This window comes from Anopheles stephensi, chromosome 3, assembly GCF_013141755.1.
Source record: "Anopheles stephensi strain Indian chromosome 3, UCI_ANSTEP_V1.0, whole genome shotgun sequence".
NCBI lineage: Eukaryota > Metazoa > Arthropoda > Insecta > Diptera > Culicidae > Anopheles > Anopheles stephensi.
This window is the reverse complement of record NC_050203.1, coordinates 60,483,032-60,496,951: the sequence shown is the minus strand read 5'-3', so window position 1 is coordinate 60,496,951 and position 13,920 is coordinate 60,483,032. Positions and strand designations below refer to the sequence as shown.

The following is a 13,920-nucleotide window of genomic DNA, read 5'->3' as shown; positions in this document are numbered from 1 at the left end:
TTTCAAATTATCACTTGGAATTAGAAATTCAAAAACCCACCAGACTTTACAAAATGTGCGTTTATGTAGTAACGAACAAGCAAACAGTTTTACTCTTTGGCTACTTTCAACCGTCTCTCCTTATCATCTAGCAAGCGTTTATTCCAACAAACTTTTTCGTACAACAGCTAATCTTCTCCCGGTTTCGATCTACTTAACCATACTGCTGTATTTTCTTCTTCCGCTCCTTTGAATCTACCCATTCCTTCACGAACAAATCGTACTGCCGCTGGCTTTTGCAAACGATTATCAACGATTTCGGCCGGCAACCGATTTCCTTTAGCTGCGCCATTCGCTTCTTCGTCGTCTGCAAACTGTGCATCAGTATGCGCGGGTTTAGCGCAATATCGTTCGGTGTGTAATCAAGCTCATCCAGCAGATAATCGATCACTTTTTTCACCTTCGTTATGCGCACATTCCGTACCGATGGTGCTTTTATGATGATCGAGTTAGCTACCTCCTGATTGAACCCTAATCGCTTGCAGAAATATTCAACAATCGTTTCATTCTCCCCGAGCAGTGCGCCACTATCCTTGGTCAGCTGTAACGACTTCTCCAGCACTACTTCCGGACAGCGAACCATCCATGGCATCAGCTTCTTTCCGCGCACCTCTTTCGCCCTTGCAATACGTTCGGCTACTATACCCGGCGAGTACTTGAAGGCCCATAGGTCCGCGAGAATATCTTCCCGATTCATGTGCTCCATAAATAGTTTCAGATTGGCGAGAAAGCTATCCTTCGGTATGCGAAACATGAACGTTCGGCGGGCAAACTGTTCCGTCACTTCGCTCGGTAGAAAGCCGGTACTGTCGGAGAAGTAATATATCCGGTTCGTATTGACGCGGCCGAGCTGCTCGTTGTTAAGATTGGTAACGATCTTTTTCAGCTGGTATGCCTTCAAAACACACAATGGTATAACGTCGTTTAGATTTCGCAAGCACTGGAGCGTTCCTATTGTGGTTATCTTTTGCTGTAGATCTTCCCGCTTTCCCATCAGTATTGTGGCATGTTTTATGATCGTTTCGGCCAGCACTCCCTTCTCCAGCAGGAACTCAATATTTTCCACCAAGTGAACTGATCCTTTACACTTTTCGTAAATTTCTCGGCTTTCTTCTTCCGTGCAGCCGAGCAACGATTCCATGCGTTTGAGCACGTACGTCTCAAACCATGTGCCTGTGACGCTATCTTTAAACACTGGTTGTTTGCCTTTCTCGATCACTTCTTCAAACGATTTGCCAAGCGCGATGTCCGGTACGCGCACCATCCACGGTTTAATCTTTTCCAGCGGCGAGTTTTCCAATGCCTTCAACCGTTCCTCTATTGAAGCCGGTGCGTAGGCCAACACCGACAGATGCCGCACAACGTGAGCCGGTTCGAGATGGTCCAAACAGAGGTTCAAGTTGGCAATGAACTTTTCCAGTGCGATACGATACACGCGTATGTTGGTGGCGAAGAACTTGATCACAACAGGAACTTCGGTGCCGGTCCGTTCGCTGATGTAGTTGATACGATTTCCACCGGGTATTGTCTCCTGCTTGGCCACATCGATCATTCGCTGGATAGATTTGAGCGATGCTTTTAGGAACGGCGAAAGCATTTTGCTATCTTCCACTGCAGGAAGTTCGCGCAATAATTTCAATTTTGTAGAAAGCTCATCTACAACAAGCAAAAAGAAAGTAGCCTTGGTAAGCATTCCCTTTAGTTTTCATTGTTTTCACTTCATACCTGTGGGTGTTGAAAGTACGCGCGGGTTCTCGTAGATAAACTTATCCTGGATCCCATTCGCTCGCAGCAGCTCGATGTTATCGGTGAGGAGCTTCGGCGCAAAGATGCGCAACGCCTTCCTGTTTGCTTTGTACAATTTTTCCGTCTGCTCGTGGCTGCAGTTGAGCAGATTTTTCAAGCGCGACAGGAGCTCTTCCTTTCTCCACAATGCTGTCGCTGCCGAGATCGAATCATCGACCAGTGGCAAATCGTCTTTGTTTGCATCATCCGCGCGAAAGGCGTGACGCAAAAGCCCGCCATCAATTGCACCGACGTACAGACTTCTGGTAGAAAGCGTATTACATTTCTTTGGCACAAACTGAAGCCACTTGAGCATCTTTTACTTCGATTCAATGCATTAAACTTGCTTAAACGCACTTTTTTGCGGTAATCACGTTTCGCACAATAGGGAAAGGTGTTTGATAACCAGCCGGTGTGTCGAGAACTGTCAAAGAATTTGCGTTGTAAACAAACTAATATTGAGGCTATTCACACTGGCATGATCACTGCATCGCCACACGTTTTGCTGAAATAATGTTTTAAACGCTAAAACAACAGTTAATGTATTGAATTATAAACTGAGTGCTAGTAATGTGCGGCAATTCATTTAGTTTATTTCTTTAATTTAGCTTCGTTTCGTTTATTGACCAATTTAGCGAAATTTTACCGACCACACTTTCCATCACGTGTGTACCCCACCTAGGAATGATTTTGTTGTGAATCCTCGATGACGTTTCTCGTATTGACACTTTGCCAGCAGGTCACTTTTTCCTGCTCGATGTAAACAATCGAAGCGAACGTTCACTTTTTTATTTTAGTTTAATTTTTCACATTCTACACGCGAAAATGATGAAATTGAACGCATTTATAGAAGACAGTGATATCTCCACCGCAGACGGTATAGAGGAAGTATGCCAACGTATGACGGAAAAGGAGGTACGCCCGGGGGCGAGCCGATGGGTGGGTGGGCCATTAAAAAAATGCTGTGTGATTAATGTGTCTTTGCTTTGCAGCAACAAATCGATACCCGACTGGAGGAGATCCTCTCGCAACAGTGTCAACTGGAGGCAAAAATGCGTAACATAGGTGTTGCGCTGAGTGGGCTGAGCGTGGTGTCCGATAAGAGCCGGCAGCTGTCCGACATGATCAATCACACGGCAACCCTGGCGGAAAGTGTAAGCGCCAAAGTGAGGAGATTGGATGAAGCGCGGGTATGTGAGATGGTAGCAACTTACTCAACACCAAAATTGTAACCCGGTATGCAAATCCCGTTCCATTGCAGAGCCGAGTTTCGGAATGCCAGCAAAGGGTGCACGATCTGATTGATCTTCAGCTATGCAGCCAGGGCGTAATGAGTGCGATCCGTGAGGAAGACTTTGAGCAAGGTGCTGGGCACGTAAATCGATTCCTTTCGATGGATAAAACGCTGCTCCAGAAGACGGCGGACGATGTAAGCGGTTCGATAACGTCGGTCAGCCAGGCGGTATCGACGCTAGAGCAAGCGACCGTGCAAATGCAGCAGATGGTGAACCAAAAATTCGACGAAGCAGTAAAACGAGATGATCTTGCATCGGTAGAGCGCTTTTTCAAGATATTCCCTCTGCTCGGTATGCATGACGAAGGTTTGGAAAAGTTCATCACGTACATCTGTGGCAAGCTGCAAAACAAAGCGGCCAAAGAGTTGCGAGCTTCGATGGATATCGCCAAAGCGGAAAAGCGTACGGCCGTTGCATACGCCGACACGTTAACAATTCTGTTGGAAAATATCGCTCGTGTGATTGAGGTTAACCAAGCGATCATTGAGAGTTGCTATGGACCGGGACGGTTAGTGCAAATTTGTCGCATTCTGCAACGCGAGTGCGATGACGAGGTGACGAAATGTGTGCAGGAGTTCAATCGTAACCGACAGACGGGACGAAGGATTGCGCAGATAAATGATTATATAAAGAATGCGGGTAGCAATTCAACCCTGGGTCACTACCGGAAACCGTCCGGTGGAGGATCGATCGATAAGCTGAACGCGAAGGACATCGATAGTTTGATTGGGGAGATTACGATAATGCATTCGAGAGCCGAATTGTACGTAAAGTTCATCAAGCGAAGGTGTGCTGTAAGTATTTCCGTATGTACCTTACACCGCTCTTATGGTTGCTTGTTAATTGCTTTATATCTCCTATAAGAATGATTTGGAAAAAAGCCCTTTGTCTGCAGAGGTGAGGCAAGAGCGGCTGGCCGAACTGCAAGCACTGTTACAAAAGTCACGGCTCAACACACAAATGCAGGAGCTGCTCAGCACTTACTTGCTGTTCGAGCGTTACTTTATGGAAGAAAGCGTTTTGAAAGCGATCGGGCTGGACAAGCTGGAAGAGGGCCAACAGTGTTCCAGCATGCTGGACGATGTTTTCTTCATCGTGCGCAAATGCATACGCCGCTCGAACGGTACACAATCGCTCGATGGTGTGTGTGCTGTGATAAACAATGCCGCCAGCTGCCTCGAGGAAGACTATCTGAAAGCGCTGAAAGCACCTTTGAAAGCCGGCTATCCTACCGGTTACATCGATCTGGCCCAGGCGTACAATGCATTCCAAAGTTCCATCCAGCAGGGACGGCTACAGACGAGCGATTCGGATCAGGCCCGCGGACGGTTCGTAGCCGCACTGAACAATGCCGACATGTCGACCGAGTTCATCGAAACGCTCTGGAAGATGATGACCGAAGAAACCGAAATCACATTCCCAGCGATGAGTGTGCGAGAGAAGGAAAAATTGGACAGTTGCTTGGGCGGTTTAAAATCGGTAGGAGATTCGCTGAAAGCGTTGGTTGATTTCGGTTTCCAACAGCTGCGGTCATCCGCCATCAAACCCCGACTACATCCATGGGTTGATCAATTTTTAACGCACAATCATAATCTTACGGAAGAGGAACTAGCCACGTACGAGGCAAGCGAAACGTTTGTGCAATTTTTAATCGTTCAGATCGATGGGCTGCTGAATTCGTTCAAAGTGGCGCTCACGCCTCGCAACTATGATGCGCTAGTAAGTATCGTGACGACAGAAATAACGGCACGCATGGAACGGGCCATCAAGAAATCGACCTTCAACCGGTTAGGAGGGTTGGTACTCGATCAGGAAATTCGTGCGCTCGCTTCGTTCCTGACCGGTGCAACATCCTGGTCGGTGCGGGATAAGCTAGCGAAGCTGCTGCAAATGGGGACGATACTAAATCTGGAGAGTGTGTCCGAGCTGCCAGAATATTGGGAATCGTCATCGGCCAGCTGGCGTCTGACGGCTAACGAGGCACGTTCTATTTTGGCGCTTAGGTGAGCATGGTTTCCATTAACATTCGCATAAAATTGTTTTAATCTAACGAGCTTTTTCTCTTCTTGCAGGATCGACTTTAAAATGGAGGACATTAAAAAGATTAAACTGTAACCGTTAATAAAGTGCTAGCAAACAATTTATATTATTTTCTCCACACTCGCGCTCACCTTTTAGAGCGAAATTTTCTCCTTCACAAATGCATTGCTCGTGTTGAAGTAGATATACAGTACGGCCGAGGCAAGTCGGGCCTGCGAATCTAGCCGCTGTATGTCGTGTGCCCACTCTACCTTGCCCCAGTGTCCTTGCTGGAATTCTTCCTCAAGTCGGGCAAGCTGAACAGCCTTCTCGATCGGGATGTATCGGTCGACACAGGCCATCGTTAGAATGATCGATTTTATCGTGTCCACCGCAAATACAAATCCGTGCAGTGCAGCAGTATTGTAGGATGAAAAATACCGGCTCAAATTCATTGCCATACCCGGTTCAAACGTTGGCACGACGAGCGAATCAGTGGAGGCAAGATTGATTTCGTACCGCTTGTTGCACCACTCGACGATCGGTGTCCACTCTTGCTGTTGCAACTTTTTTAGTTCTGGCTCCTCCTGTTGAAAAAAGGCGCGAAAGGTTAGTAATGGCCGGACGGATTTCTACTGCGGTACGACCGGCTTTATACGTACGCTCGAGTGGAACAACACGGTATCGGTGGTGATGTAATTAACCAAATAGTTCACCATATCGTGCTTCTGCAGACTGTTTGGATTATCGATCACCGTGCTGCTCAGTGCGGTCTATACAAACGGTGAAACAAAGTTAGTCTGTTTAATAGCATCAGAGTGCTTATTCCATACCACCTACCAAATGCATTGACGAACGGTCAATCACGTCCTTCTGTGCGTCCCATTCCGTGGCAATCGCGATAGCAAGCGGTTCACTCTCCACGTAAAACGGTAATCCTCTCGGTGTTTTCAGCTTACGACTGTCGAGCGTAATTTCGTACCGACCGTTGCTTGAAACGACGCCGGTGTTTTTGTAGAACCGTTTCGGTGGAGCGGCTAGAGTAGTTGTACAATTTTATTGCTGTTGTGCTACATTTTACGCCGATTACCTTCCACACGTACCATAGTGCCGTATGCTTGTTTGAAGCGAAGAGCGTGGGATTCGTACGATGTGGGAAAAACAAGAACGCAGCATTTTATGGCTCAATTCCGTTTTCCAATAACTTACATAAATGCGGTAAATGCTGCTGAAATTAGTACAGCACGGTGTGTTTGTTATGAAAATGAACGCCAAGCAAAGTACGCAAAATGACAATTCTTCTGACAGATTGAGCTGCGCGTGAAACAAGCCCCTATTTTTTATCCCTAATGGCCGTTATTATATTCTGCTAAAAAAAACGTTTTTAAAGTCTGCTATCAAATTACTCCAAATCAGGATTGCGGCTTTGTGTGTTAAAATTCGAAAATAAAATTATCAACCCCCTAAAGGAAATAAAACAAACTGATAAACGATTCCTGCCTGGTGCGTGAACGAATGCCGTCCCTAACTACAAGCTTGACAGCAGAGCGATTCTTTTGTTTTCGCGCATTTTGTTTCCGATTCGCCGAAACGGCCTCGCAGCTTGGATCTGATTCGTTGCGGTGGGTTTCATAAATTTTTAGTCCTGTGGCGCCTAAATAGTGTATGTAGCTAAATCGATTGTAACAAAGTGCTTTTGGATCAATTTCAGCTTGTTATCCCGGTTCTCCATCCTCCCGAACAGTATCCCGTGCCATTCCATCTCCATGTGCCATAATGACTACCGAGTACAAAAACTTTCAGCCGACTCGATGCAACGTATGCTTCCGGGATTGTCCAAACAAGCCAACCACGGGCAAGCTAAAGTTTTGCGCGAAATGTAAGCTTATGAAATACTGCAGCAAGGAGCACCAGAAAATCGATGCACCGGTGCACGAAGAGTTTTGTTCCGCCGTGCATTCGGTGCTCCAGAAAAGTGGCTCCGACCATATACTGTCCTGTGCCGATCGATACCTAGGAAAGCCGTTGGCTTATGCCTGCGCCGAACCGATCGATTTGATCGATCTGATGACACGCATCAACTGCGCCAGCATGCTGTTGGCGAAGGTTTTGGATCGTCCGCTGTACTACCACGAGCAGCAGATGATCAGCTTCCCGGTGCTGTGCAACGTCTGTCTGGAGTTCCGCCCGGGAAAGCTAACCCTGTGCCAAGATTGTCACCAGATTGCTTACTGCAGCGAGGAACATCGGCTCAACGATCGAGACAAACATTCCAAGTGGTGCGATGGATTGCGTATAAACTTTTTCTACGACGGTAAGATGCAACGCGATTCGGAGATTGAATTTTGCTCCATCTTCGCTTTTTTTTTTCTTTTCTCCCCTTTTACAGGTGGTCCGGTTTCAATGCCAAAAAACGTGTATCCCAACATTCGTTTTGACGATGGCGACGCGTTGCGCAAGCCGATTCCGAAAGATACATTCGAACTGGCAAGTGCAATGTTGCTGAAAGACATCCAAAATCCCGACACCGAACCCGGCCACGAGCTGGCGCAGCAGATCGAGGAGCTAAAGCTGGCCGGGATGTTTTCGCACGTCGGTACAATCCTGTACGTTTTGCACAAGGTTAGTTTGCTGGAGGCGGTAGGAACGGAGCTGAATATTTTCCTGCTTGGTGCAGAGAAAGAGCACCAACTGTTTAATATAATCACACAAGCGGCATTTTTCGCCTATCTGCCCAATTTAAGACACCTTCGACTGTGCTTTATTGGCCCGAACGTGGAAACAGTGCCCAAGAGTGTTGGGCATTTCGCGGGCAATCGTAAGGTGGAGATCGAAACCTACCGATACCTTTACCACAAGCTGCCAAGGTGGGCCAAACTTCCCACGCCGCATCTTGCCATAGCTTTCAACTGCGGGTTTAATGAGTTTACGGATTCGCCGGACCGTACATGGGACAAAACGATATGCAAAATTCTAACCATTCCCAACGTTCCGCTCGCATTTACGTCTTACACGCTCCGGGAAGCGACCGATGATGTTTGCGTTGTGGAAATGGCAGTGAAACGCAATGAGCACACAAGCGGAGAACTCGTGTACGTGGTTCGAAACGCGGTCAATCCATTCCGGCAGCCGATACCACTGCGCAATCCCAATCTGGATGATGTAAATCACGTGCTGTACCATGAAAATGGGTACCTTGCCGTGTGTTTGATGCAGATAGGATAACGCTTTTCCGAAACTCGGGATTTCAGATGAGAATCTATGCAAAGCTGTCGTTTTGTATTATACATGCCATAAGATGGTACATTTCTACACAAGAGAAACAGCCACACAAGCGACTTCTTTCGCGAAGCATTTAACGTTCCAGTGTACAATGGGAGCATATCCCTTTTCTATGCATGTTTTTTGTAAGACTAATATTGATGTAACTTTATCACGAATTTATTAAACATCACTTCAAATAAAGTACAACGTTTAGAGTAACTAAGAGAGAGGAAAACTAGCACTGGCATTGGAGAAATCAAGGAGAAAACTACACATCCAGTAATGTTTATCATAGTCGATGGTCGTATTTATTGTCATTCAGGTAAAACGGGCTGGTAAACGTAAGTTAATGATAATTGTCCGGTTGGGTAAAAACAAAAAGACTGCTGAATCTTCCCGCTGGAAAACCAGTTTGGTCTCTTAATACTGCTCCCCTTTTTCTCTGGTAGGTCGCCGGGACCACCACCGCTCCAACGTTGTCAAAGTGCGCCTTAGTTCACCTTCAGGAATTCGGACGAGTGTTTCACCCAGAAGACACCTCCGTTGAGAGCGATCGTGCAGTAAACACGTGCCTGCTCGCTAAGTCCCTTCGGAGCGATCCAGTTGAAGGTAATGGCGTTCGGTGGGTTTTCAATCTTCTTGTGCGTAACGGCCGACTGTGGATGGTGGTACAAACAAAAGGAGAACAGTGAACATTCAAACCTTACAGCTGCCGGACCGGACTGTTACAATTGCAATTTATCTTTTGAACGAAGCTATCACAGGTAACGGACCGATCCATACGTACGGCTAGAAACAGTAGCACTATGCTATGGTAATCGGAACCAGTTAGAACAGCCCGAGCCCCTTTCGTGTCTAATTAATATCCATTAGACACCTCGCGCCTATCACACAATCACGACAACGTGCCGTTACTACATTGCCACCCAAGGCGCTTGCGGGAATCGAATGTTTCCACACATGTTTCCGCCGTTAGAATGCAAACGGTTGGTTACACACTTACCGCCTTAGAATTGCCGCAGTCCAGCTTCTGGATGTAGTTGTTGTTCGGCGGCACATCGAATGCACCGACCGGTGTCTCGCCAACGCGCGCCTGGCAGAGCAGTCCCTTGATCGTGTCCTTGGCGCTGTTACCTACCGGCCAGAGAGATGCAGGTGAAAGGATAGAGATGTGAGTATCATATGCTGTTTGCTGCACGGGGTGCTACTCATGTTTATTCGATTCTAATTTCCCGCTTCCCGTACCTTGCACGGTGATCGTGACACCTTCGCCAGCGTTAATCTGCTTCTTCGAGAGGATGATCTGGTACGGGGCAGCCGACTTTTGCGGTTCGGTGTGATGCTGCGGGATCATGTCACCGCAGGCACCGTTCGGGGCACCGGCCGAGAAGCTCAGCGCGGGAACGGCACAGAGGGCCACGGTCAGCAGGACACACGCGAAACGGTAAGCCATGTTGAGTATTATAGCTGTCGGTAATGAGCAGAGGTTAGTTAACAGTTAGTTATTTCAATGTGATTATGCAGTAAACAAGCTGCTATTTTGTAACGGTCATTAATGTATTGAGTACCGTGAGCTGAGTGATTAAATTAATTTGTAGTCGTATAGTAACAATATCTGGTATTTGTTAAAATAAGTCTGTGAGCATCTCATTTCCCTTCGCGTTTGAAAGCACCCAACACATGTTTTAAGGGATCTGGTAATTCTAAACTGACATCACAGAGCTGTAACAAGCCTCCAAAGTAATTACGTTTGCTGCGGTGCCCCAGATATTTGTGGAAATACGGAAGAGACCCGACCTTCGAAAAGTTGACAAATAAATTTAAAAAGGCCATAAGTTAAATTGAAAAAAAGAATCACCTGTGGCCGGAACTTACAGCATTGAAAACCTGCTATATTGCTGGCAACATTATTCAATTATTTTATCATCCGCTTCTCAATGAAGCTAGCAGCAAATTTATGCCATCAGTCGTATGCTTTTTAACAGGTAACAGAATTATGTTAAATTGCCTTGCCCGTGCCCGTCTAACGATCTAAATTACGCCAAATCATTAAAACTGCGTAAGGTCGTATCGATCTTCTTTAACCATTTTAATCACGGCACGTGACTGCATTTTCTGTCCGGCAAAAGTAATGTGAGCGCGGGGTTTCTTTGCTACATCCGCGTGCGGATATATCACCATGGCCTTGCTTCCATCGTAGAGGAAGCTGATTATACAGCGAACAGTTAGTTGCCGGGTGAATTACTAGTTGTATCTGTTCGATCGTGTTTATAGATATCAAATCACCTTTCTTGGCTTCTGCCATACATTCGTACCACTCGCATCGCAACGACATTGCGGGAAACATATTAATCAGTGAGTCGAAAAATTGAAAGTAATGTACTAAAAACAGGAGCCTCCATCATAGCCGCACCAGTGCTTAATCGCCGACCGTATCAAAACTATCCACCCTTGCGGGGCCTGTGAACCTGTCAACCGGTTCGGACTGTAATTATGTGGGACGTAAAAATTAGCATAACGGCGACGATGTCTGCTGTGGGGGCGGGGTATGAAGAGGTTCCACATCTCCACCACCTCAAGTCTGCAACTGGGCAACCCAACGGACAGCATCTCGACTGGTTGTTGTGACTTTTGGGTCAATGCTGTCCAAGTGTGACTGCATAATCAAGCTGCAGAGTCGCGGGAACCGCAGGTGCGAGCCGAGTTGGTGGCGGTCGGGTCAAACTGTGAAGCTGAGAGAACTCTGTTTTCTAAAGATCGAACCTTTAGACGGTCTTGAACGTTTCCGTTCTCATCAGACAATCCCCCCCCACCCCATCAATCGAGAACTAGAAATCAATCAAGTCTCCAGACTAGTCGGGTTCTGTGTTTCTCGCTCCAACTCGCTCGTATGTTGTGCGTATTTAAGATGGCGCCAAACGGCAAGCACGTAGCAATTTTGGTGGAAGGCCTTGAAACGGAGCCTGTACTTCAACGTAGGCTCTACCGCGCCACGGGTCATTCATCATTCGTTCGGTGTACTTACGGTGCCAGCTTACGAAGAGCGTACAAAGATAAGCGTTGGCTCGTTGCGAATATGCTCTAGGGCCTGTGGTGCTGTGAGCAAACAGACAAAAAATCAACACCATCAAAACGAGCTCAAGTGAAACAGGTTTGGTTTTTGGGGTGCCGTGGACTTACCCAAGCGATCAATCCGAACTGACAGGGTTTTTCATGAAATGTTAGTATCGATTTTACTTCTCCGATCGCGATTACTCTGCTAGGGGTCCGCTGCCCAGACGTTTGTGCTAGCTGGTGATGAACAAAAAAAAAGCGGAACTCTCTGGAATGGAAGGTTCCAAAGTGTGTCTAATTCATCATCCGTTCCTTTCAATGCTGTTCAACCCGTTGCCAAAATTGCCCATCCATCTTTCCTTCACCTCTGTCATACGCGTATGGCCATCTTGAACGTTACATTCATCCACCAAAAAGGGTAGGGCATGGACAGGTTTTCTTAAGCCGTTTGCAATGGACACTGAAGATGGCCGCTATCCAGTTTTATGGGCAGCATCCTTCGAAGCGGAGAATCCTTCGAATTATGTATAACTTACGGATGGTGAGGGCAGACAGCGATCGTTTAGGAATCGAAGCAAATTTCGGCACCTTTACGTTTACGATCCGGGCCGGTCGTGCCTCCACACTTGTTGTTGTCCAAAAAGCTTTGGGTTCGAAAAAAAAAAACTTCAAACACCTTCCAGACAGCAACGTTTTTGTTCCTCCTCCTTCTTGTAGACTGTATCCTACGAAGGTTAACTGCTTTGAATCTAATCTCCCGCCTGTCTGACCACTCGGACATAAAGCTGTACAGTCACTGTCCGCAAATAAAATGGAGCCTCGTTTTGAAGTCGGGGCCTTAGCCTTCCAACCTTTGTATGATCCAGCCTTATGGAAGGCAAGGAAGGGAGGTTTTGCGGTTTTTTTTTACTTTATTTTACATGCTAAATCCGTTTCGCGCATGTCAACTTATTTCCTGAACCGCTTGCTCGGCGAAGGACAAATAATATTGAGCGAAAAAATAGGCAAACGGTAGAAATGTTTGCTAATGTCGTTCAACGATTAGGGGCAATTAAAAAAAGTGGAAAAATGTACTATTCTCCTATTTACTATACAATTAATAAGATTCTTTAATTTGCTCTACTAATGCGTTAAGCAGAAAGTGAGATTTCCACTGTGAATCAACAATCTGCTATTCCCTCGTGATGTAGCGTCGTCCGATAGAACAGAGGAAACACCCCAACAATGGTGGCTTATTTCCCTCCGATTAGAGGGAAGATAAGAGGTTTACCCTAGCTCAGCCTAGCTTTTCCCAACTCTAATAGTTTAGCTGGGAGGAAATCGTTACTACACGATCACGATCGCTCGATCGTCATTGCGCAAATCTTGTAACAACCACACAATTATAGATCAGATCACGGGCAAATGCAATAGAACACCCATTCCATAGGATTGTGCATAGGAACTGCGAAAAACCGGCCATATCCGTATTAAAAATCACTTTCGATAATGGCTTCCTTCGACGAGTCCAACACAAACACATGGAAGCAATACTACAGTACTTTGGCAAATAAAATGGCTCATTAACTACAGCCGATACGAGGCCAGCCTTCCTGCTGCTGCCCCCGGCTTCACATTGCCCCCGTTGTAATCTTTCTAATTTTTGGGGCGGAAGCTTAATCCGCAACATTACACGCTCGATCAGTATAAACCAAATTCACAACGACATTCCACAGCTACGCTTCACTAAACCGCATGCGTCTTCCGGCCGGGGACTACTTACCTTGATGGGTTGCTGGATATCCGGAGCAATTAAACACTTTGGTGAAGGTGATCGCTGTGACAACACTACACACTGCTGGCTGAATTGATCCTCTCGAATCGAACTCAAAACGCTGATTGAAACGATTGGCCGCGCGTTCCGAAGCTTTTGTTCGCAACCGCCGACGACCAGCACGAGAGCAAGCTGCTGCTGCTGCTCTAGCCCCCCTTTCGCTGACGCGTTTCGCGCGTTATGCTTGAGAGGTAAGATCGTTGCCGGCCGAAAATGAGTGTTTCTTTTTTTTTTTTTGCTGCCACTTGACTTGGCGAGAACGATTGTCGTGAGCGCGCCGGCCTCCCTGGTGCCGGTGACGTAATGGATATGCGTGCGAGAGCTTTTGCAGCGGGGATGCAAAACGGTTGATGGATGCACCGATAAGGTAATTAGCCCACCGGTCTCATTCGCATTCAACGCCTTTTTAACGTCACTTTACAGCTTTTGGCTTTTGGTTTATCGATTGGGCGAACTTCACCAAGACTGGGTCACAAAGACGATACGAAACAATAGTACCGATGAATCTTTTCGGTATTACATTATGGTATATTTGGCTATTCGATAGAGCTGAACATGGGAAGAAATGAGTCGTCACATGAGCTTGACGGATAAATAGGTTTAAAATGATCGATCTGATCTGAGACAGCAGCTGAATTATTTTGAAATTGC

General features: G+C 46.6%; 5 protein-coding genes across 8 annotated transcripts; 2 read left to right on the top strand and 3 right to left on the bottom strand.

Annotated features, from left to right (window-relative positions):
- Positions 1–87: 87 nt before the first annotated feature.
- LOC118513539 (transcription termination factor, mitochondrial) lies at positions 88–2,324 on the bottom strand. Its single transcript, XM_036059412.1, has 2 exons — positions 1,765–2,324; positions 88–1,695 (listed from the first exon to the last, which is right to left on the bottom strand). The coding sequence occupies exons 1-2, from the start codon at positions 2,138–2,140 to the stop codon at positions 194–196; spliced, it is 1,878 nt and encodes a 625-aa protein (XP_035915305.1). The 5' UTR covers positions 2,141–2,324; the 3' UTR covers positions 88–193.
- A 217-nt stretch (positions 2,325–2,541) lies between these two features.
- LOC118513537 (conserved oligomeric Golgi complex subunit 4) lies at positions 2,542–5,263 on the top strand. Its single transcript, XM_036059409.1, has 5 exons — positions 2,542–2,739; positions 2,817–3,014; positions 3,086–3,913; positions 3,984–5,122; positions 5,192–5,263. The coding sequence occupies exons 1-5, from the start codon at positions 2,650–2,652 to the stop codon at positions 5,232–5,234; spliced, it is 2,298 nt and encodes a 765-aa protein (XP_035915302.1). The 5' UTR covers positions 2,542–2,649; the 3' UTR covers positions 5,235–5,263.
- On the bottom strand, positions 4,737–6,430 carry LOC118513541 (ATP synthase mitochondrial F1 complex assembly factor 2). 2 transcript variants are annotated; one of them, XM_036059415.1, is made up of 5 exons: positions 6,242–6,426; positions 5,979–6,175; positions 5,801–5,911; positions 5,291–5,725; positions 4,737–5,197 (listed from the first exon to the last, which is right to left on the bottom strand). In XM_036059415.1, exons 1-4 carry the CDS (start codon positions 6,312–6,314, stop codon positions 5,294–5,296), a joined length of 813 nt encoding a protein of 270 aa, XP_035915308.1. In that variant the 5' UTR covers positions 6,315–6,426; the 3' UTR covers positions 4,737–5,197; positions 5,291–5,293. The 2 variants fall into 2 exon arrangements, with proteins under 2 accessions (XP_035915308.1, XP_035915307.1); XM_036059414.1 differs by lacking the exon at positions 4,737–5,197 and having other exon boundaries at positions 5,238–5,725; positions 6,242–6,430.
- Positions 6,431–6,479: 49 nt separating this feature from the next.
- On the top strand, positions 6,480–8,625 carry LOC118513540. The gene is made up of 3 exons (XM_036059413.1): positions 6,480–6,760; positions 6,850–7,452; positions 7,528–8,625. Exons 2-3 carry the CDS (start codon positions 6,915–6,917, stop codon positions 8,361–8,363), a joined length of 1,374 nt encoding a protein of 457 aa, XP_035915306.1. The 5' UTR covers positions 6,480–6,760; positions 6,850–6,914; the 3' UTR covers positions 8,364–8,625.
- Positions 8,626–8,682: 57 nt separating this feature from the next.
- Positions 8,683–13,747, bottom strand: LOC118513542 (putative defense protein Hdd11-like). Of its 3 annotated transcripts, none has more exons than XM_036059417.1 (6): positions 13,219–13,483; positions 11,583–11,724; positions 11,428–11,498; positions 9,648–9,869; positions 9,406–9,536; positions 8,683–9,058 (listed from the first exon to the last, which is right to left on the bottom strand). In XM_036059417.1, the coding sequence occupies exons 4-6, from the start codon at positions 9,853–9,855 to the stop codon at positions 8,894–8,896; spliced, it is 504 nt and encodes a 167-aa protein (XP_035915310.1). In that variant the 5' UTR covers positions 9,856–9,869; positions 11,428–11,498; positions 11,583–11,724; positions 13,219–13,483; the 3' UTR covers positions 8,683–8,893. The 3 variants fall into 3 exon arrangements, with proteins under 3 accessions (XP_035915310.1, XP_035915311.1, XP_035915309.1); XM_036059418.1 differs by having other exon boundaries at positions 11,583–11,693; positions 13,219–13,350; XM_036059416.1 differs by lacking the exons at positions 11,428–11,498; positions 11,583–11,724 and having other exon boundaries at positions 13,219–13,747.
- Positions 13,748–13,920: the final 173 nt, after the last annotated feature.